General features: G+C 42.1%; 1 protein-coding gene across 1 annotated transcript; it reads right to left on the bottom strand.

The window, feature by feature from the left end:
• Window positions 1-12700: 12700 nt before the first annotated feature.
• tnfaip3 (tumor necrosis factor, alpha-induced protein 3) lies at window positions 12701-22903 on the bottom strand. The gene is made up of 9 exons (XM_007247333.4): window positions 22769-22903; window positions 21435-21778; window positions 17525-17715; window positions 17202-17343; window positions 16921-17091; window positions 16636-16816; window positions 15017-15921; window positions 14397-14593; window positions 12701-14188 (listed from the first exon to the last, which is right to left on the bottom strand). The coding sequence occupies exons 2-9, from the start codon at window positions 21739-21741 to the stop codon at window positions 13928-13930; spliced, it is 2355 nt and encodes a 784-aa protein (XP_007247395.3). The 5' UTR covers window positions 21742-21778; window positions 22769-22903; the 3' UTR covers window positions 12701-13927.
• Between the last annotated feature and the right edge of the window lie 472 nt (window positions 22904-23375).

The raw sequence follows: 23375 nt of genomic DNA, 5'->3' as shown, positions 1-23375 counted from the left end.
TTATTATTAGTTATGTGAAAAATGCGTACGGGTTCAAAACTACCCAAAGGCTAACTGTATAAACCGGTATACCGCCCATCACTACTACAGACAATACATACATTGTATTGTAAAATAGTTTTTCATATTGTTTTAATACACAAATCCACTGCAACAAACATTTTCTTTTTCCCACAAAAACAATGAAAGCTTAACCATGCTAAGCGCTAGTTCTATCACAGTTTAGAAGTGAGTGTTACTGGCATGTAGCCTGCTGCTAACCACAGCTAACACTGCTAGAGCAGCATTAGCCGCTAACTGCTAGCTCTTTCGTCGTTCAGAGGTGAGTATTATCGGCTTTACCATGTTAAAATAAGGGACAAACGACTAACCCATATCGCCCTGGCTTACCAAAACACACAGGGATCCTCAAGGTAGCACTGTCGGGCAAGCACTACTGCACCCAGTCTTAGTGGAAATTTGGAAATCTAAGCTCAGTCCTCTGAAGCTGCCTCTGTTTCCAACATTAGCATCCATTGCTCCAGAACAGAGGAGCTCACCTGAGCCCTTTCAAGCTAAAGCTCTGCTTGCTAATTGTAAACCTGTGTGACAGGCAGCGCAGGAACACATGCAGTTCTCTACAGCTCCCCAACACAAGATGATTCTCCATCCAGCAGGATCAAAACTGCCCTGCTCAAAACACCATGGCCAGCTGGTCAGACTGGTTACAATCACTGACCTGTTCAGGATCATAGACTGTATATATGTTTGGACAGAACGTCCCCATTCACTCTCATTACGGCGTTTTGAAGTCAAAATATAGCCGAAATGGAAGCTGCCATCTTGCGTGCGCTTGCGCGGTAAAGGCAAAGTGGAGCCAGAACAAAAGCAATAGAGGTGAGAGACGGGGCTGTGTGGAACTGCTGAAACCCCACCCACATGTCTGAGACCCCCTCCACTCCTACAGAGGACGCGTGCCAATCACCACATCACCACGCCCCATTAAATACCACGAAATAACTTGACTCCAAAGAAAAACAGAATGTCCAGAACCCGACTTCTATTCCCATTCTCCCATTCAAATGAATAGAATTAGGCGGAGTTAAAAGTTGTACTGGAGCCACCAGAGGGGGTAAGAGTGTTTCAGAGTAGTGGCTTCACTTTTCATCCGCTGTGGTTCTGTTTTGTTTGATCCACCAGTATGATCGCGCCTAAATCTAAATATCCTTGTGAAAAAGGATGGAGCTATGAAGTTGGTTTTACAGGTTTTATGACATTGGCGTAATGGAATATGTTTCTGTCTAAACCGTTTGTAAAGTTTCCCAATAAAATAATTTAGTACACTGAGATTTCAGATAAAAGGGACGTTTAAAATGTTTTTTTCCTTAAAAAATCAGCTAATTATTCACATTGTCTAAACTATCTATCTCTACAGAGGACATTGTTAGATGAAACACCTGTTCTCTCTATAAAACATTTGAATAACTGACTTCCCAGAATTCTTCTGCATCCTTTGATCAGCCTCTGCCAGTGTAAGGCTATAATTGATAACATCCTCCTAATCTGTAGTTCTTATTTTATCTGAAACATTTCCACACCCTTTCCTTCATTAGTAAAAGTTCTAAAAGAAATGTACAAAATATCTGCTGTACAGATTCTGATACATGGATGACTTTATCTGAATGTAACAACCTATACAGTGAACTAATGGCTGCATGCTGTGGTGGGTGTGAAAGTTCAGCAGAATAAAGTATAATACGCTGTGACCTACAGGACAGAAAGGATGATAATGTGAGGAACAGCAGACAGTTGTATGTTATCAGAAATAGCTTCTGTGATGTGCACAAGTGAATAAATGAGGTACAAGTTGAACTGATAGTTTTGAGAAAATCAATTCTGATTTGAGATATTCTCCAAAGCAACCGAGAAAAACTGTAATAAATGAAAGGAAACTCAACCCTCAAAAAAATTTTTTTAATTTTTGGACACATCATATTTTTTAGACTTCCGACTACGCAATAATAATATCTTCCCAGCTTCATCACTTTTTATTTCCTGTCATGCATGCATCCACCTTGTAATGGCAAGCTATGCAACATGATGGGCAGTTTCAGTAGATATGCAGAAGTATTGAATTGTTCATGATGATCTTAACATTTTGATTAACTAAACTGAAGTACTGTGATATTTTGCCGTGACAGAGTGCACAGATTGAGCTCAGTATGGACACAGAATGAGAAATATTAAGTGAAATTAATATTATTAATAAAATGTAACTTTATTTTCTGATACTGGCTTGTACAATAGAAAGAAACACTATTAAGCTAGATCAGACATGGACAATAAATACAATATTTACATGTGTGATTGTTGAACATGCAGCAGTAAGTGCCCTCAGTCCTTTGAAAATAAAAATATGTGAAGGTTGTGATGTCACTGATTCCAAAGCTTACTTTCTTAAAGGGCGGAATCATCCTAAAGTGACAGTTTGAATAAGGAATTCTAAGACATAGCTTTATGAATTAATAACTAAAATGCATAAAGTATTTCTTAAATAATCCCTCATGTTGAAGATGAGCCTTTGCAACCCTCTAGCTTCCTGTCTAAACCCCCTTTTCTCTCCTTTCTAACTCTCCTTTATCAGAGGAAGCAGATGTGGTTTTACAGGCCCACGCTATGATTTGGCCACTCAACTATTTTCTGTATCTTTCATTTAACTGGATGTTGATGTCAGAACATATATTGCCACAAGATGGCAGCATCTCCTTTTTTAAAGCATGAGGACCCTTAAACCTGTCACTGAGTATGATGTCATTACAGCCGTCTGGACATGATGTCATTGCAAATATGGAGAATCAATAGAAAAAGCCCAGAGCAGAGTTTTAGCTCAGGTTTAGTCTGTGGTGTTTATGGTGTTGGACATTCTGTAGAGCTTTTTATACCTTAATTCATGAAAAGCAGTATAATTGTACCTGCTACTGCTTTCAAACACTAGTTTTGATCACAGCTGTTTTGCTGAAGTCGTGATTATTCAGCATATTTACTGGGACACCTGTGGTCTAATCTTTCTGAAGACTGGATTTTTTAAAAAATTCTCAAAAATGATCACACCAGTTGGCATTTCCCTCACCTTTATTAACACCATTAGCAAATCAGTTTTCTTTTCCAAGAGGAAGCTTCCCATTCTCTTTTCCTCTAACATAATTCACTCTCTGCTAACAGCTTAGTGTCATAGCGATACACTGCTCATATCATAAGCAGAAACGTCTGTTTAACACTTTAATTTGTGAGTTGTGAGGTAACATCCTACCTGATACAGAATGTCCCTAAATGTACAGGATCTTTCAGAGGTTTAAATCTGTACATGATGAAGCCTCAGAGATGTGTGGGGCCATAATGCTAAACTCTACCAGGAAACTCTACCATTGTTGCCATTTTTCTTCTGCAAGGTTTCTGCAGTAGTGTCTAGCTGTTGGGACTGTGAGTCAAATAGTAACTTGCTGAAAAGTTGCCCCCTAAAAATAAAAACACCAGAACCCTCAAGTGGTTCCCCTTTAAGGGCTCAAATGTTCCCCGAGTGTACTCCCCCACCATAGCTGTGCTGGAGCTGTACTGTGGGGGTTCTCAGACGAGCTTCATTTGACTCGATCTCAGGCTGTAAAAGTGTCGTAATGACTGGGGACAACCCCCAGAACTCAGAACTCAGAGCTCGCTGCCCTTCTTGAATCAGAATGAAATACTAGTTACATTTACGGGATCCAGTTGCTCAACAAAGGGTGAGTCAGCTCGGCCCCTAAGAGCGCTAAAAGGGCCCCAGATCAGGCACTCATGTACAGATCGCGCCTGTTCCCAGCCCTGTTCTCTCAGCCGCTCAGCACGTGAGAAACTTTCAGTTTTGATCCACCTGATATGATATTGCTCTGTTATATTTATATTATTTTTCCCAGAGTGTTGTGAGGACAGTTGTGAGGACTCTGCGTGAGGAAGGGTACTGCCGGGGTCTTTTCTTTCACTTTCTTATAACAAAACAGCGCCATGAACTTTAGACCTCAGGTGCTTTCCACACCTCGTGACGATGTGTCAGCTGTTCCTTGAAACTAATGACCTAATTAACTAATTATATTATATAATTAACTAATTAACTAATTATATATATTAATTATATTTTAGATTTATTACAAACATTACATTTGGATATCTGTGAATTTGAGACTTAAGTCTACCATATTTGTAGCTGCGTACAGAATCGCTTCTTAATATAAGGAGTAGTACACTGTATGATATGAAAGCCATCCTGTAGTGCAGTTCCAAATCTCAACACCACATTTAATTCCCTATATCGTTCACTATTAGATGTAGTGTACTGTCACATGTTTCCACTAAAACCTTTACATTTATTTAGTTGTCCATTGTTTCAGAAAGCCTGACTGGAAGTGTTGAGTGAAGCTGTTCCTGGAATGCACCGTGAGATTAGATCAGATGTGGAACTTTTCCTGACTCATCAGATATGGGCAGATCAAGAATATATAACCCAGTAGTAATAAATATGGAATTCCCTTTCTATTCCACACACCCAGTGACTGCACATCGCTGGGCAGTAAAACCCTGTGGTGTCCAACCTGAGTTTAGCTTTTCTTTTTCAGTTTTGTTGGGCACACTCTACTTCCTTTTAGGGGCTTTCTGATCTGGGAACCGTTTCAAATCTAGTACAGACAAGCCCACAGTTAATGGTGTCACTGGGACAGACACATACACTAAAACCAGACCCCAGTGAAGGTCCAAGAAGGGGTTGAAGCAGCTGCTGTTTTTTTGTTAATTGTTTTTTTGTTTCATACAATAGAACCATCAATATAGTCTATTGTTTTTTCAATATTGGAATTGGTTTGTTTCTCTAAGAAATAATATTTTACCGTATTCAATACCACACCAAATTATTAACAATTATTTGAAATATCCAACAATAGCATGAGCAACAAGGTATTAAAAGAGACTAAATTAAAGTTTACATTAGTTTCCAGTAATAACATACTTTACCATCATATAGCAAATTATTATATCATTTCCAAACCTATCAATACACACAGTCATATTAGAATATTATGAGAACTGCTTGCTTCTACACATACTGTCCAACTTTTTCAGCTCCACTGATCATATAGGACACTGCAGTTCTATAATTACAGGCTATAGTGCTATATCTGTTTCTCAAGTTGGATGGAGAGCATCTGCAATTTTTTATGTCTTGCCAAAGAAGCTCAATGTGATTTAAAACTGGGCCAATTCTAACACATAAATATTCTCTGATCTAAACCAATCCACTGTAGCTCTGGCTGTATGTTTTAGGTTCATTGTCTTGCTGGAAGGTGAATCTCTTTCCCAGTCTCAAGTCTTATGTTGCCTTCAACTGGTTTTCTTACAGGATTGCCCTGTGTTTAGCTCCATCCATCTTCCCATCAACTCTGACCAGCTTCTCTGTCCCTGCTGAAAAAGAAGCATCTCTACAGCCTAAAGCCACCACCACCTTGTTTTACAGAGCGGATGGTGTGTTTAGGGTGAAAAGAAGTGTTACTTTTCTTCCCCATATAGCGCTTTGCATTTAGGCCAGAAAGTTCAACATTGGTCTCATCTGACCACAGAACCATCTTCCATATATTTGCTGCAACTGCAAACAGCAATTTATATGTTTCTTTTAACAATGGATTTCTTCTTGGCACTCTTCCATAAAGGCCATGTTTTCGGAGCACATGACTTATGATAGTTGTCCTGTATACAGATTCTCCCACCTGAGTTGTGGATTTATGCAGCTCATCCAGAGTGATCATGGGCCTCTTGGCTGCTTCTCTGACCGGTGCCCTACTTGCTTGATCTTTCAGTTTGGGTGAATGGCCATGCCTTGATAGGTTTTCAGGTGTAGAATGCTTATTCTATTTTTGTATGATGGATTGAACAGTGTTCCTTGGGATGCTCAAAGCTTGGGAATGTGTTTTTATAACCTAACCGTGCTTTAAACTTCTCCACAACTTTATCTCTGACCTCTCTTGGTTTTATTTAGGGGTTTTAGAGTAAACACACTTGTCAGATTTTTGTTTAATAAAAAAACTTGAGAACCATGTATCATTTTTAATCCACTTCACACTTATGCAATACTTTGTGTTGGTCTGTCATTTAAAATCTCAATAAAATACATAAGTTGTGATTGTAAGGTGACAATATGTAAAAAAAAAAAGTTTAAGGGGTATGAATACTTTTGCAAGCCACTGTACTAACACCTCACACAGCACCACCATGCTGATTAGTCTCACTGTGGAGCTGAGAATAATGAATGGCACAGTTAACATGGTGTCTAATAAAACCTGGTTTAGTTATAAATAAGGACTGAACCATTCTGTTCATGGTCCACTCAACACTGTTTTAGTAGAAAGCCTCCTATAGAAAACTACATGTAGTCTGTACATCTTCAAAACCACATTTATCACCCCCCAGCCTGTTTCTTATTATTCTCTGCACACTAAATGTGTCATGAACTTTATAGAGGACTGGGGAGTGATGGATGCTCTTGGTAACACTTTACATTAATTTACAGTAAAATTCACCAGTATTTATATAATGTTCTGTAGGACCAGTAACCAGTCAACAAGTTGTGCACACACAAAATGGGTCAGTATAGTCTCATGTTCATTTGAATATTTATTTAAATATACTGAATTATTCATATTTTTATCACAGTTTATGTAAAGCTCTTTAAATTTTACAAGATATACATTTATCTTGACTTGCTTAAATGTAAGAACATTACTCATTATTAAACCAGGGGTATTTAATTAGATTTCAGTACGGTCCAGTTGGAGAAAATTCCGTCAGTCCAAGACCGTCGCCAGTTAACTTGTGTTATGATTCAGTGCTATAACCTGTATATGTGTGTATATATATATATATATATATATATATATATATATATATATATATATATATATATATATATATATATAAAATGTATGATACATCCCGTGAGGTTGTTTGAATTATGATTAAATAAATATACATATAATAATAATAAAATGCCTCTCTGGCCAGATTTTGTGTACATTCCTCCCCTGTCTCTTTATCTCGCTCTGCGTGTCTTTAGTTTCTTCATAAAGGCGTTTTTTCCTGGACGCGTCCCAATTTACTTGCCGGGGCAGCGGTCTGCACAGATCTGATTGGCAGAGGAGAGCATTTGTTGATTGGTCTGTGCCTTTACTGTGCCGCAAAACACACACTGCACACTCCAACTGTTTTTATAAAGAGTGGTGGCAGGGGCACGAAAGTGGCAAAGCGAGCGGCAAAAAAAAATAAAAAATTCAACTTTATGCAAATGAGAAGCGAGTTTCGCTGGGCGGTAGCCAATCAGCGCCACGCGGACAGGGCTTCAGCACCACACACACACACCACAGGTTGAACTAGACTTTTTTGTGCTTTAAGATCCCCTTTGTAGGATAACAGAGATGGAGGACCAGCTGGTCCTGAGCTGGATGCTTTAGCAGGGTTCACCGGGCGATAAAAAAAGAACAGCGTCTTATTCATACACAGCACTGAACTACAACTCTACACATTCTTGCTGGTGGCAGGTAAATTGCTTGCTCTTTTAGGCGACATGCCCTAAAGCGGAGAGAGAAAGCGATTGGGAGCAATTCCACGTTGCTGCAGTGTGAACAATTAAAGTTCCGCCGCTTTAAATGAACACTGTCAGAATCCTTATCTGTAGTTTATCGGTTTGGGTCCACATTGGACAACGTCTGGGTCTGGACCCGGACCACAGTCCGGCTCTTATTGACCCCTGCGCTAAACATTTGACTGCACTTAAGTCAGAGCGTCGTAACTCCACATTACAGTTCCCCTGCTACACAGTCCAGTGCTAGAAGGATTTATAGTTTACTACCCTACACTACGCTCTGATATGATAACCTGAACTGATTGTACGGGTGCTTTAAAGTGCTTCTGATAATAGGTGCAGGTGAATTATGGGATTTGGAGTGAGGTCTGATATTAGGTGCAGGTGAATTATAGGAGTTGTAGTGAGGTCTGATAGTGGGTAAAGGTGAATTATGGGAGTTAGAGTGAAGTCTGATAGTGGGTGCAGGTGATTTATGGGAGTTGGAGTAAGGACTGATAGTGGGTGCAGGTGAATTATGGGAGTTGGAGTGAGGTCTGATAGTGGGTGCAGGTGATTTATGGGAGTTGGAGTGAGGTCTGTATGGGAGTTGGAGTAAGGACTGATAGTGGGTGCAGGTGAATTATGGGAGTTGGAGTAAGGACTGATAGTAGGTACAGGTGAATTATGGGAGTTGGAGTGAGGTCTGATAGTGGGTGCAGGTGAATTATGGGAGTTGGAGTAAGGACTGATAGTAGGTACAGGTGAATTATGGGAGTTGGAGTAAGGACTGATAGTGGGTGCAGGTGAATTATGGGAGTTGGAGTAAGGACTGATAGTAGGTACAGGTGAATTATGGGAGTTGGAGTAAGGACTGATAGTGGGTGCAGGTGAATTATGGGAGTTGGAGTGAGGTCTGATAGTAGGTGCAGGTGTATTATGGGAGTTGGAGTAAGGACTGATAGTAGGTACAGGTGAATTATGGGAGTTGGAGTAAGGACTGATAGTGGGTGCAGGTGAATTATGGGAGTTGGAGTGAGGTCTGATAGTAGGTGCAGGTGAATTATGGGAGTTGGAGTGAGGTCTAATAGAGGGTGCAGGTGAATTATGGGAGTTGGAGTGAGGTCTGACAGCAGGTACAGGTGAATTATGGGAGTTGGAGTGAGGTCTGACAGTAGGTACAGGTGAATTATGGGAATTGGAGTGAGGTCTGATAGTAGGTACAGGTGAATTATGGGAATTGGAGTGAGGTCTGATAGTAGGTACAGGTGAATTATGGGAATTGGAGTGAGGTCTGATAGTAGGTGCAGGTAAATTATGGGAGTTAGAGTTAGGGCTGATAGCGGGTGCAGATGCTTTATGCGAGTTGAAGTAAGGGCTGACCAAAGGTCCATTTTACACAGGAGTTCTCCTTTAAGATGCTGTGACAGGCTGTTTGTGCTTGAAAATCCTTAAATCTGGCTGAATTAAAACAATTCTGCAAAGAAAAGCGAAACACAATATTTCCCTAGAGATGTGAAAAGTTATTGGTAAAGCTGGACTGTAGTTGCAAAACCAATATATTAGATTTAGGAAGCAAACTATCCTTTTACACAGGGCTAGATTAGTTTGGATAGTTTTTTTTCCCCTTAAGCATAAAATTGCTTTTATATTTATTTAGAATATCTTTGTCTGATATTAAAGTTTGTTTGATATCTCAATAACATCAGTATGACAAAAAACAAAAGAAATATGTGTGTGTGTGTGGGGGGGGGGGGGTGGGGGGGGCAAATACTTTTTCATGCCACTATAAATATATTATTATATTTAAGTATTGATAGAGGGGAAAGCTAGAGAAGAATGTGTGTAAACTCTGGACAGGTACCGGATGTGGCGGTGCAGTAGCATGTTAGCTGTGTTAGCATATCCTGCTTTGCATGCTGTGTTATTTTGAGAGTTTAGGCAGGTTGTGGGCTTCCTGCCGCCCACGAAGCTGCCGGTTCTTCCCCCTCACCTCCAAAATGTCACCTCTCCCTCTCAACAAATATCCCCTCCCTCTCTCACACCTTCTTATACACTCTTTCCTTCCAGCTGTGAGTCAGTGCGAGCGCTCCATCGTGATCGCATGGGAAGGGGGCTGCCTCAACCTGTAGGCTGACTTTCAAAATCAAATTGTTAGAAAGACAAAAATTACAGACAAACAGAGGAAAAAACTTACAAAGCATACGTGTTGTAACCCGTCACCACAAAACTTCCTGAAACAAGTGACACAAGCTCAGCCATCTTCCAGCTCATGGTGACTCTGCTTCAGGCAGATTACAGTCAGCACTCACAGCCTTTACCTTACAGTAAAAACAGCCATCCAGTCTAAAATGAAACTTTTCTAGGGAGTCGGTTCCCTGTTGTGTGTTTCGTTCTCACCTGGCTGGATGACTTGTACTGGTTTTCACTCTCAAACTAAATGACTAATACTGGTGTCAGCTGTTAAAATGATTACTAATCTTATAATAGCCATCATCTTAAACTCTGCAATGTTTCTGACTGCATAAATATCACCGTACACATTAGTGACTGAACACGCCGCAAGATATTGGGTTAAAAGGTAACTTAACCCGTCGATTTTGGCTGACTCCACCCTCAGCTCAACTTAAAAAAATAAAAATAAAAAAAAGGCAGTAGTTTGAGAGTAGCACTGGGTGATGTATGGGTTTAGAGGCAGGGCAGGAGGAAGTGCTGATTGGGCTGAGCCATGTGCCTCTGATAGCAGTGAGACGGAGATGGTTGGATGTCAGCAGGGGGGGCGGTATTATTAATTGACTGAAAGTACACGGACACATCATCCTCGCCTATAGCACAGTTAAACCTCTGAGGGTACTGCAGAGGCCCAACGATGCAATTAAAGAGTTTTTCAAAGGTTAGGAAATGTTTATAAAAATTTCAAGGAGGTCTGGTATGTTTCATTACTTCAAAGATCCATTTCTGGTAATGACCCACACAACATTCTCAATCAGGTCCTACATTCATACTCATTTCTCACACATTTCTATCTTTTTATTCAAATTGAAAACCGGTCTAATTTGTCTTTTTTATACTTCATTTAGGTTCCACTTGTTAAAAAGTGAAAACACTGTAACTGGCTGGTTATCTGCCCTCAGACTGAGAACAGACTGACCAGGCCAGCTGAGCTAACTGCAGATTATTTGATCTTAATGAGAGCTTTTATAATAAGATTTATTAAATAATGACAATTTACATAAAAATATATTATTTGTACCGGGGAGAAAGCTAAGTTTATATTTAAAATATTGAAACCCGGACCCCGCCCCAGATAGAAGTTGACAGTGGACGATTGGATTATAATTTATATTTTGCTAAGTGCGGACCACGCCTAAATAAGTAGACAAAGAAGAAGGAAAAAGGGGAGGGAACTCAGGGAAATTTGGGCCTGGGTTCTGAACTGCGTGCTGAAGAAGCATGCAGTTATATCCCCCCCCTTTTATTAAATAAGAAGTGGAAGAGTAATAAAAGGGGGTTGTTGGGGAGGAGGTGGGTTGCGAACTTTCGTCATGAGAGGTAGTTAGTTAGGGGAGGTATTTATAAGACGGTTGATTGAACGGGGTGGAGTTAGAACGCAGAGTTCGGACGTGGTCCTTCTACCAAACTTTTGTTATTACAGAACATCATTTATATCATGTTGCTGCAGTAGATTAAATACAAATAGTGTATATTTAAGCATATACACATATATAAATACATTTAGAGGAACACACTGTTAATTAATCTTGCATATACATACAACCCTTTCGGGAAGCAGCTTTTAAAAATGTTCCATCCTTATTAATACCAGTATTATCACCCAAAAAGGGGGCCTTAAACTCAAAGTCAGTTGGAGCCATTACATTTTTCCTTCCTCACTGTTAACAGATTACTCATTTGTTACTTTTTACATGACTATACTGTACATTAGACATGTGCATTCTGATTATGTACCATTAATTTAGCTTCACTGAAAAACCTTCGTATAAAAACACTATTATCCAGATGTCTGATCATACACAGTCAGTTAGTTTCGATACCAGTCTGAAACATAACCGGTGCTGTCCAGTTAGTTTCTGGATTAACGAGTATTTCCGCATGGCTGGTACACTAACATAGCAGTGACATTATTATCTTGGAAGTGAAAAACTTACAATTGTGTCACATGAAAACGTTCAGATACCCGTCCACCCTCATATGATCTCATTACTCATTACAGATGGTTAGGCTGTTAGCTGCAACCATGTTTAAACACAATGAACTACAATTGGGCTTCTCTAAACAGTTGACTGAAGATCTGAAATGAAGCTCAATAAAGCCTTTAAAGCAAGGTAAAATTTTAACTACACATAAAAGTGCTACCAAAACGTGGCTGGAAGCAGATGCTTTGGAAGTCCAGCAAAATTCACAGAAAAGCTTAAACTCTGATCAGAAGTGCAAAGAGGCTGGTTTGTCTAAAAGAAAAAAGAACCAATGAACATACCATCACTGCTAAATAGATCTGAAAATAGACAGGAGGCAAATTTCAATTTTACTATTAAAAATAATTTATTTCAGACCAACATATAAATAATTCATCAAACACAATACAGATAATGTTTGCTGTGAATAAATACCAAACAACTCCCCCCACCTCCCTCCCCAAAAAAAGTTTTCATACAATACTCTATATGAAAGTTTGCACAAATTCATATTGTCATCTAGGTCTATAGTTGGAATGTCACTATGTCAGAAGTAAGTCAGAAGTACCTCAACTAATTACAGAGCAGCTTATTAAGTATTGTGCAAATTTGTGATCATCTGAACTGAATTCAGATCCAGTAGTTGACGAGCAGACACTCAGATTCCTACTTACAATTTGACTGCGAACTCTTCTCGAATGTGTCGTTGGACTAAAGCACATGTCTGCGTACGGGCCCACATGGTTGTATTTCTCATATGTCACCACAAGTTACATGTGTTAGCACAATAGTAGACGCCAGGAATGGGAATGTATTACACAGAAGTTTTTTTTCTCAGCAAAGCCACAGTAGCCAACGACTTTTCCATGCTCATCTATTGCGAGCGCCGAGAGCCAGAGACGGTTTTGCATACCAAATGTATGCAATAGAGGCATTGTGTGAATGTAGCAAAGAAGCACAGCCAAGGGAATGAAGATCCCTTGCAAAAATAGAGAGAGAGAGAGAAAAAAAAAGCAGACGGATATTCACAGATTTAAGAGAGGGTGTGCACAACACACAGGTGTGTTTACATTTGGATCACTGTTCTTTTTTTATTTCCTTTTTCTAAACTTAACGTTAATCCTAACTGGGATTTCTCTTCTGTTGCACTTTTATTTTTTTTTTGGTGTGGCATTTCCCATCAGTGTTATTTTGACTGCTTCACGTGTGAGTGGTCACATGCTCTCGATTAAGGAGGTGAGGTGGAAAACCAGCGTTATTGCACTTCGGAAATTCTTTCATCTTAAGCTACGCAAAAATGTTAGAACATATCCAACATATTCCAGTGCCATAGCCAGTAAAAAGATACTGAACAAAGTCTAGCAAGGCAAAATCAGGTGTATAATCATTTCAAGATCAAGCAGGACACACACAAAGACGTCCAGCAATGACGAAAACTAAAGAAAAAAAAAAGTAATACGAAAAAAATATATATCAATCTCAAAAGGCAACAGGTCCGTACTGCCAGCAGACATCAAATGGTACAGCAGGAAATAAAACTGGAGCACTGCTTTGCAAAACTCTCATTGGCACTTAACCTAAGAAGTATCAAATAAATTATCAAATGCTGTCTTTCGGCGAACTTTGAAACCCTGTAGCTCTTGCTCCTGTATTTTCTACAGGCCCCACTGGCTTACCGTAGTCCACAGTGGTGATGTACATTGGCTTGGTCATAATCATTCTTTAGGTAACTTTGGTCAAACTGCACTGTTGTCAGCTCACAATCAGGAAAAAAGAAAAAAAAATCCTTTTAAGTCGCTTCCCCCAATTTTGTTGGCAATGTAAAAATTGTTTACAATCTATTACCCTGTTCGATATAAATCAGAGATACCACAGATGTATGCGACTGGATGCCAGTGTATCATCAGTTTTTGTTACGTCAACACCCCCAACCTGGGTCCAATACACACGATACAAAAATGATCAAAACTTAGCTTGAGAGGTAATCACCAGTTCTACAGCACCGGCAGGTTCTTTAGCACTGCCCAAAGCAGATGGGCAGGTTAGCCAAAGGATTCCTTTTTTTGCCCGTCAGTGTGCAAGGTTCTAGTCCCTTTTGTTTTAGACTGAAAGCTGGTTTCGGTCAGCCTCGGTAGATCTGCTTAAAGTGGTCGCACTCATTACAGTAGCCTTGCTTCTCCTGGTTGGCGTAGTGGTCGCAGCCCTGCGTCCTGCAGCGCTGTTTGCTCTTCTCTTTGGGCGCCTGCGCACGCCTGCCCTCGCGCTGTCCGCGGCTCAGACAGTCCGGGCACAGGTCAGTACAGCCGGGCGACAGGTTCTTACAGCCGCTTCGCCGACACTGGGCCTGGTTAAGTGTCGCCGGTGGACGTGGTTTTGAAGCTCGCTGTGTGGCAGAGAGGGGAAAAAACATTATAAAGTTTTGCCTGGTCAGATATATTTAGAATGTTCACTCTAACATTTTAGTGATTTCATGAGCCTGTGACTCACTTCACTCAATGACTTCACTCAAAACACTTTGTGTTTTAGGATAAGCTCCTCTTGAAAGATCACATTCTGCATGAAAACCTTTGGCATACACTAAGGTGACTCACCATGACTAGAGGAGGGGAACTGGAGCCTCTGCTAGCAGCCTGGGTAAGTCTGGCACTCTGCTCCTTCACATAACACTTGTTGCAGTAGCCCTCCAGCATGGCCTTGCCCACTGCACCACACCCCTGGCCCCGACACCGGAGGTTCTGAAAGCCTGCCTCCGAAGTATGTCTAGGTGGCACCACCACAGAGGCTGCTTCTGCATGAACAAAAGGCACATTAATACTCATACTCTTCTTCAGTATCCCGTTACCTCTTTAAAAAAAAACTGTTACCCCACACTTGCTTCTGTCTAAATTTCCTTTGGCTATGGATGTTGCAGTCAGTATTGTGGTTTACTACGATGGTACTCAGTAAAAATGAATAATGTAGAATGAGTAAACCCATTTTAGAGTAAAAAAAACTGTTTAGTGTACTAACAGTTAATAAACACTAATAGTTCTGCTACTCCAACTTCTTCTACAACCACTACAAGCACAGCCACCAGATGAAAGTATAAAAGGCTTCTGCTTCCCTTGTAAAATTTGTCTCACTCTAGTGGTTGTGTAAGCATGTGCATTACGTTAAAGCTGTAATTCACTGTATGCCACATTACTGTGGACTTTTTGTTCATTGCACTTACGGTGATTGGTCTGAAAGTCCACGTAACATATAGTGCAGAATCCCAGCTTCTCGGGCGTCCCAAAGAACTGGCAGCCTGAGCGCTTGCACTGCCGCGCTGTCTGGGTCTGCCAACCGTGGCCACCAGTGCCCGTGCGCTCTGGATCCCTTAGCGGCGTCCACACTGAGCCTTCCATCCTTGGCTCCAGCTGCTGAGTGTCACTCCGCTCTGAAACCACCGTTCTCTGCATGCAGGACGGGCAGAGTCCGTTGAATGTCCGTGTGGCCTCCTGTCGACACGCACTGCAGTGCTCGCTGTCCCTCTCTCTCTCACGCTCTCGCTCCTTCTCTCGCTCCCGGCCACCAAGCACCCAACCCTGTCCCCAGCCGTGATGGGAGGGTCCTTGGGGTGGCCCGTTTCCGGCCAGCCTGCTTTGGCGAGCAGCAAAGCAGCGCTCGCACAGGCCATCGTGCTCCACGCTAAGTGTGAACAGACAGCCGGTTGTTTTGCACTTCATGGCGTGTGTTTCACTGTACAGGCTCAGACTGGGGGCGGTGGGAGGTGGTGCTGAGCGAGGGCTGGGGATCACAGAGCGCTCCGTAGTGGCCGACCTACCGCAGCCCTCTGTGTCCGAAGAGGAATTGGCATGGTTAGCCACAGCCTCCAGCTTCCGGCCAGCCTGACGCTTCTCAAAGCATTCGTGGCAGTGTGGCTGCGTGTCCACAGAAACGTAGAAGGTGCAGCGAGGTGTGGCGCAGCGGATCTCGATAAGGGACAGCTGAGAAACAGAGAACAGAGGAGGACGCTGTGACTGGGGAGCCCACAAAGACTTCTTGTCTTCCTGCCAGCGCTTGTACTCGTGGGTGACCAGCTGCAGGTAGTCCTCCATAAGGTTCATGTCCTCAGGCAGGTTTCCCTCATCAAGCCTAAACAGAGAATTAATGAAAGAATGAATATGACACATATCTTTTATAAGCCGAGCCCATGATCTGGATATTTTAATGCTTTCTGTTGAATCAATATAGGAATGGTTATATAGCAGATTATTTTGTTTTAGCCCTTGTGGCTGGTACATTATACTGCCAACAGTATTCACTCCCCCACCCAAATTACAGAAACTCAGGCTTTAATCATTTCATGGCCACATGTGTATAAAAGCAAGCACCTAGGCATGCAGACTGCTTCTACAAACATTAGTGAAAGAAAGAAATTCCAGCAGGGAGCGTTTAAGGATTTCACATGTGCAACAAGACCAGTCATGATATTTCCTCACTACTAAATATTTCACAGCCAACTGTCAGTAGTATAACAAAGAGGAGGTGACTGATAATGACGGCAACCCGCTCTGTCAGCGTCAAACACTACAGACCTCCAAACTTCATGTAGCTTAAAATTAGCTCAAGAACAGTAAAGTATAGAGAGCTGCATGAAATTAGTTAAAAAAGCAGATTATTTTGGCAATATAATGCAGGTGTACTGAAGTACCAGGGTTAGGACCTCAGTACTTAACAAGGACTTCAGTAACCTTAACAAACTAACTACCAGTCACAGGTATATTTAAATTTATACTTTTCAAAATCATCTACAGTCTAAGCGGGAAACACTCATGGCTCCCACAGAAGTATGTCATTGTCTCATACCGAGCTGCTCTGATCATCTGTGTGGGATCATAGCCCAGGCCAATGACGGGGATCTCCATGATCATCAGGTAGTCGTTTAACAGCCGCTCCTTCTGTTGCTGTTCCTTCTCAGTAAGGAAGTGTATACGCAGTTCCTCAAAGCCCACCCGGCCAGGATTTATCAGAGGAACTGCTCGAAACTCTAAAGAGAGGATCAACACATAACAATGCATAAAACAATACTAGCCAAAAACAGTCACTAATCAGAAGGCAATACTGACAGTTTTAACAATGTCTGGGATATACCTGGACCACTGTCTTTGACAGTTATGAGGGGGGCAAAGTGTTGGGAGTCGTAGCCGAGGACTATAGGATACTTGTAGCACTCTTCTGGGGGCCAATGAAGAGGAAGGTATATGCCACCCACATTGAGCGGTGAAAAGGAGGAACCAGACTTCATACTCCTCAGCACTTGATCTGTTAAATTACAGAAAACAGTAAACTTAATAAAAGAAAGTGTTTGCCTTAATCTTCCCAATTTTTATTAACTTTAACCAAAAGATAAAAACCTACAGAGAAGTATCTACCTGCAATGACAATAATTGGTCTGCGCAGGATATTCGATAGCACAAAGATGTGAATATCTTCCAGGGAGTCAAACTGTAGGCCATTACTGCTGGATACAGGAGATGCCATTTCAACTATCTTCTCCCACTCCTCTTCCCAGTTCTGAAAAGATAAAAGGGCTTTTCTTGAATCTGCCTCGATAACGTCACTACTGGTACATGAAATACGGCCCAGAAATAACACTCACAAAAATGGCCAGTAAATGTGGGACAGAAAAGAGAAAACTGACGAATTCAGAGTGCTGCTCTGGTGTGTGCATACAGTGAGGGTGAGAATAAGCTACCTTGGTACTGTAGCGCAGGCCAGTCTGGGTGAACTCCTGGGAGTGAAGGAGCTCAGTTTGAAAGCGTGCTCTAAAATTACTGGTGTCAGTCTCTTTGAGCACGGCGTAAAGGGCTTTTCGCAGGACGAGGTCCGTGTCCTGTACTCCTAACATGTACTGCGAGGCAGCATGAAGCAGACAATTCCCATCACCTGAAGAAACACAGAGCAAAAAAAAAAGAATTATTACCTGAATACCTGCAGCATACAACTGTATGTCTAGAGCTTTTTTAGAGTATTAGTGGGTCAATGGTCACACTATCTAAACACACATAAGTGTTTCCATAGGCAGAAATACACAGAACACAACTGACAGATGGTCATTATAAACCTAAAAAACATCAACACATTTTCTAAAACTGACTCTATCATAACGCTATAACCTTAAAATACCTAAAACACAGCCAAACCAACTATTCTGATAAGAATCAAAGCCAGCAGAAAGAGCAGAGTTGAGCCTATGCACTGCACACAGACTTGTGGTAGCGGTTGCTGTATTTTTGTAGGCCGCCTCCACAAGTTCAGAAGGGTGTATATTTTCCCCTTTAAAAAACCCAAAGAGGCAGCTCATGACCAAATACGTCATTAGAAGACATTTGAAAGGTAGCAGACCTGTAGGTAAAAGAGCTGTAACAGCTATCAATGTACACTGTGCTTTGTTGCTAAGATATAAAGATTTCAGAGGCCGCAAGAGATATGACAAATGGTTAGGTGTTTTGTCAGGCAGAGAGACAAAAATGAACTGGGGAATTTCCACCAAGCTGTTAGAACTCTTTTAAGGTATCTATTACATGGGGCCATATATCTCTCTAAAGAGGAAATATGACTTTCTACAAGAACAGAACCGGTAACCTGTCCCAGTACCTAGAGCGGAAAATGAGTGTAAAGTCTATAGCACACTACTGTATTACAATTTTACAGCAAATTAGAAGGCCAGGCACTAGATTTGCTCAAGCTCTGAAAAATAATGTGACTAAATAAAGATAATACTGATTTGGATAAAAATGACTTAATAAACTGTGTGATCATGTGTTGTTTGTTAGACATTTGTATAATAACCAAGGATGTATTTCTTCTTCTAACATCATGAATATAGTGCTCAGTGTGTGTAGGAAGATATATTGTCCCAGGAACAATTTCAATAAATAAGATTGTTTTTAGGACAATTAAATGCCCCTTATTTGATACTAAATATACATTTGTATTAATGCACATTGCATTTAAAGAGCAATGTACTTATTCCTCACTTTTTAGGAATATTAAAAATTTAATATGCATTTATAAATACTTTATAAAAACTCAGTGCTGTGTTGCTTATTCTATTAGCCATACATCCAAAAAATAAACACACATATATGTAATCTAGGGAACAATCTGACTCAGTAGTGACTACATTTAGCACCATTTATAACAAATGATAAACAGTGGTTATGACTTAATTAACAAAAACACTAATGGCTTAATAAGCCAAAACCCTGACAGCAGAAATGTTGAGTAAGATCTCCTGTTCAAGTAAAGTCAGACCAAATAAAAATAGGTTACATGTATTACAGACAGCTTCAACACTTCACACATGCTGAACTCCTGTTAACACCAGAATTAGAGTTAAGCCCTAGATTCCGTTTGAAGGCGAGGGTTTTTTCAATGTTGTGCAACTTGTGAGCGTCTGAGCGCGCCCTGGTAACAAACTAGTCTAAAACAAGCCTGTAACACAACAGGGAGGAATTTCCCCTGTATGTGATTCTCTGATTAAGTGCCGTAAGGCCGCACTTCAACTTTTTTCTTCCCCTGGTCTGCTCTTGAGACAGCAGGGCTGTGCTACAGAGCGGCTGGACTTTCCAAAGGGGAGGAGCCTCGTGCTACAGGAATGTATGTACCTTTTCTAACTTTACCAACAACCAGCAGTTCCAAAGGGCTGCGACGAGGTGTAGACTACCTTGGATTTTAAAAGAAACCCAACCCAAGCATGAAAACAAATATCAAAAAATAAAATGAATAGACTTTAATACATTTCAACACACAAGATCAAGGCTGAGTAAAAAACAGGTCCTATAAATAGCTCTTAAATGTGAGCAAAGCAGAACAGGCCTTTGTTTGAAGGAAAATAGTTTTGGGAGGACTGAGAAATTTTCCACATGACTAGACACATTTTATGAAACGTTACAATATCCATGACACCAAAGTGTCACTCTGTGTAAAAACAGAACTATACCTCCAATAAAACAATGTGTTTTACATTTCACTATCCTAAGCTTTTGACATTTAAAAAAACAGTATTAGCTTTGTATAACTGGATTGACTATGGAAATTTCAAACTTGACAGGAGAGCTTTTGTCAGTAATGTTTATATGTCGTAACTAGGGATCTTAAATGTATCAAATGTAAAATTAATTAAGTATCCTGATGCAGGTCACACATCATAAATTATTTCTTCATGTATGGGGATATTATATGTTATAAATCAATTATAATAACACATTGGCACAACTGGTGAAAAAAATGATATGAAACACAGGGAGGTGATTGTCAGAAATACCCAGCTCCTCACTCACAACCACATCCTTATCAGCATGGATCGCCATTTCAGTTGCAGCTTCAGGACATGGACACAAAATAAAATGAGTCAGCTGCACAGACACTGGAACGGATTGTCCTGCTCTCCCTCACCCCTGTCCCAGTGTCACCTGATACTATGAATTCTAGTAATCAGCAGCCAGTGGTATCCATTCTGAGAAGTCTTTTATTCAAAGCAGCACATTCAGTTCCAACACTTTCACATCCGCAAACGACTTCAAAACACAAAATTCCCAGACTAGATTAATTCAGAGGAAGCTGCACAGAGTCCAAATATCTATATTAGTAACATATGTACAATAAACCATATAAATTAACTGTTTTAGATGCTAGCTACAAGAGGAAAAGTCAGCAAATAAAATGTCTGGATTCAACAGCTCAACTCTGAAACGATTCGAAGTCACCACAATACCACCGTCACCCCAATCTTGGAAACACACTAAGGAAAAAGTTCTAGTCATGACAAAAGGTGATGAACAATACATTTTGGCCGACGTCTCCTTTCAACTTTCTGTAAAACACAAGCTTTCATGACACTTCTGTTCAGGTGGGGCTATTGTAACATAAGTGACTGTAAAGTGAAGCAAAAAGGGCAAGTACACAGATGCTTCCTCTTGTTAAATTACTCATCCTAAGCAAGCAGAATAGCTTGACCTCAAGTTAACAGTAGAAATGTTTAACTCTCTTAGAGCTTACAGTTAACAGCGCAATAGTGGGGCCACTTAAAATCAAATCACACCAAAAAGGGGTGCTACAGGATTTTCCCTCTATGTCTAAAATGCCTGTGCATCAGGCATTTAAAACAAACACAATATACATCCACAACTGACTATTTGATCTTGTCATAATTCATACACAAACCTTTAGCAAGTCTATCTTATACTGAACAGAGTTCACCACAGACAAATTTGTATGTGCAGTGGGCCAGTTAGGCCTAGAGGGCCTTAAATGGGCACAATTCGTTAATGAAGCAAAAAGGGAACTGTGAATAGCCAACAGGATCTGCACTACATGAGAAAACTTTTATGTTAATGCTATACATGATTACAAACAAATCCTTATTAGATGATGGCTAACTAAAAAACTTTGTATTCAGCTGTAAGCTTGCTCTACAGACATACCCTGTGTTAAAGGCAAACCAGTTTACCACTCTAAAGCCAAGTATATCCATAATTTTCAGTCTGCAGGACTCTCCAATCTGATTTGTACAAAATCCCCACAAAAAAGCAGCTACCAAAAGAGATGCTCAGGCTGGCCAAATCTCATTTCTATGTGACAACCTAAAAGCAAGACTTTACCGTTCGTCCGGAGCGGCACCAGCTTCTTGACCTCTCGGCACCAGTTGAGCCTCTTCTCCTGCTCCAGGGAGATCTGCATGGCCCGGTCCAAGATGGCTGCCTGGATGACTTCGCAGAAGGCCTGCGGGAACTGGCTCATGCGGATCATCTCCAGAGTGTAGCGGTGCATGCCCCGCAGGTGATGGAGCAGGCCGCCGCTGGAGGAGGGCTTCACGACATCGTTGGGGACACGTTCGCGTATCTTTACAGCCTTTAGAAGGTTGCTGACAAACAGGAACTTGGGCAGGAAGTTCTGGCCCTGGGACATTGTGTTCTTGGGAGAGGAGCGGGACACCAAATTATTTCTGTTGGGGGGAAAAGAACAGCAATAATGACATTACTCAACATGTACAATACTCAACCAATTACTCAACCAATACACTCTGACAATGTAGGCTGGAGTAAATATGTGGGTTAGATATAACAGGTGGGCCCATGGAGCCACCTGACGTTGGACACTACCAAACCCTTATTGTGAAACACTTCCTCGAGGTCATGATGACAGAGATGGACAAAGGGTAATTTTTGGTCTATTACACTACAGTCTGCGGACGGCAGACACACACACACACACGATTCTCATCTTCTGTCAGTGAAAGTGCCTGAGGATGCTAAGCTAACCTACAAGGGCATCATTTAGGCTCTCCTGCGCTCAGTCACAGGCTGAGGTTGTCTGAGGACAACTTATACAAATACCCTGCCTCTCTCACACACACACACACAACTCATGCCCACCGTCTCTGCCCGCAGTAAAACGCTGCTCAGAGGAGAATGGCTGAGCGGACCGGGGGTGAGGCGGCGGCGGGGTGTTTTGCTCGGCTGCAGCACAACAATAGGAGCCGCTGCGTCTCGCCGCTCCGCTCGGGGTAAAGCAGCGGCGACGGCGAGCTGGCGCTCCAATTACGTAATTCTGTCCCTTACAGACAATAAACCCCCGCCACACACACTCCACAACCCGCCACACACACTCCACTACCCGCCACACACACTCCACAACCCGCCACACACACTCCACTACCCGCCACACACACTCCACTACCTGCCACACACTCCTCATTCACACTGGCGAGGCCGACAGCGGGCCGCCGCTGCGCGGAGTGTTTAATAAGCGGCTGTGAGGAGCGTCTTCACAAACAATGGCTGTCAGACCCGGGCATTCAGAATCACACCGTCCATCCGCTCTCACTCACACACCGAGTCACCGCGGCCCGCTCCGAACCGACTCCGTCTCATTTGGCTCAGTGTGGAGTCAACACGGATAATCGCGGGGCGGACCGGGGCCGCGCGCCTCTTACCTGCTCAATATGTCGGTATCCAGCAGCGGAAGCCCGAGAGAAAGAGCTGCGACTCCGCGCCTCCTCGGTCCCCCAGTCCGGAGCGCTAAACCCCGCTAACCGCGCTGCTGCTGCTCCATGGCGCTTCACACCGCGGGCTGATCCGCACCACCAGCCTCCTCACAATAACACGCTCTCTCTCACACAGCGGAGCGGAGCGGGGCTTAACCAGCCGAAAAGCCTTCGAGTTGATGTCAACAAGGAAAAGCCAGCGGGGATTTCCAAGGAGGTACTTTCCACTTTCACAACCGCGCGCAGCCAATTACCTCCCCAGGCCCGCGCGGACGCTCGCGGAGCGCGCTGACGTCGCCCTCGAAACGGTGACGCAGTTACGCTGCTAATGTTTGCCACACCCATCGGCGGAGGTCTGGCCGGGAGTATCTGTCTGCCCGCTGTCGGGCCTTTAAATCTTTCTATTGTCTTAAAAAGCTCCAGCCTTTACCACCCATGAACCCACCAGCCCCGCTGCCTGCGCCCCTCCGAGCCTCCCCCGCAGCGGCGCAGGGCTGCTGTTAGCCGCGGAGCGCGCCTGTTTCAGGCCTTTCAGCGGGTTAGTGCTGTCTGAGAC

Source organism: Astyanax mexicanus, chromosome 7 (genome assembly GCF_023375975.1).
Source record: "Astyanax mexicanus isolate ESR-SI-001 chromosome 7, AstMex3_surface, whole genome shotgun sequence".
Lineage (NCBI taxonomy): Eukaryota > Metazoa > Chordata > Actinopteri > Characiformes > Acestrorhamphidae > Astyanax > Astyanax mexicanus.
The sequence above is the reverse complement of the archived record's forward strand: the minus strand, read 5'-3'. Positions and strand labels throughout refer to the sequence as shown.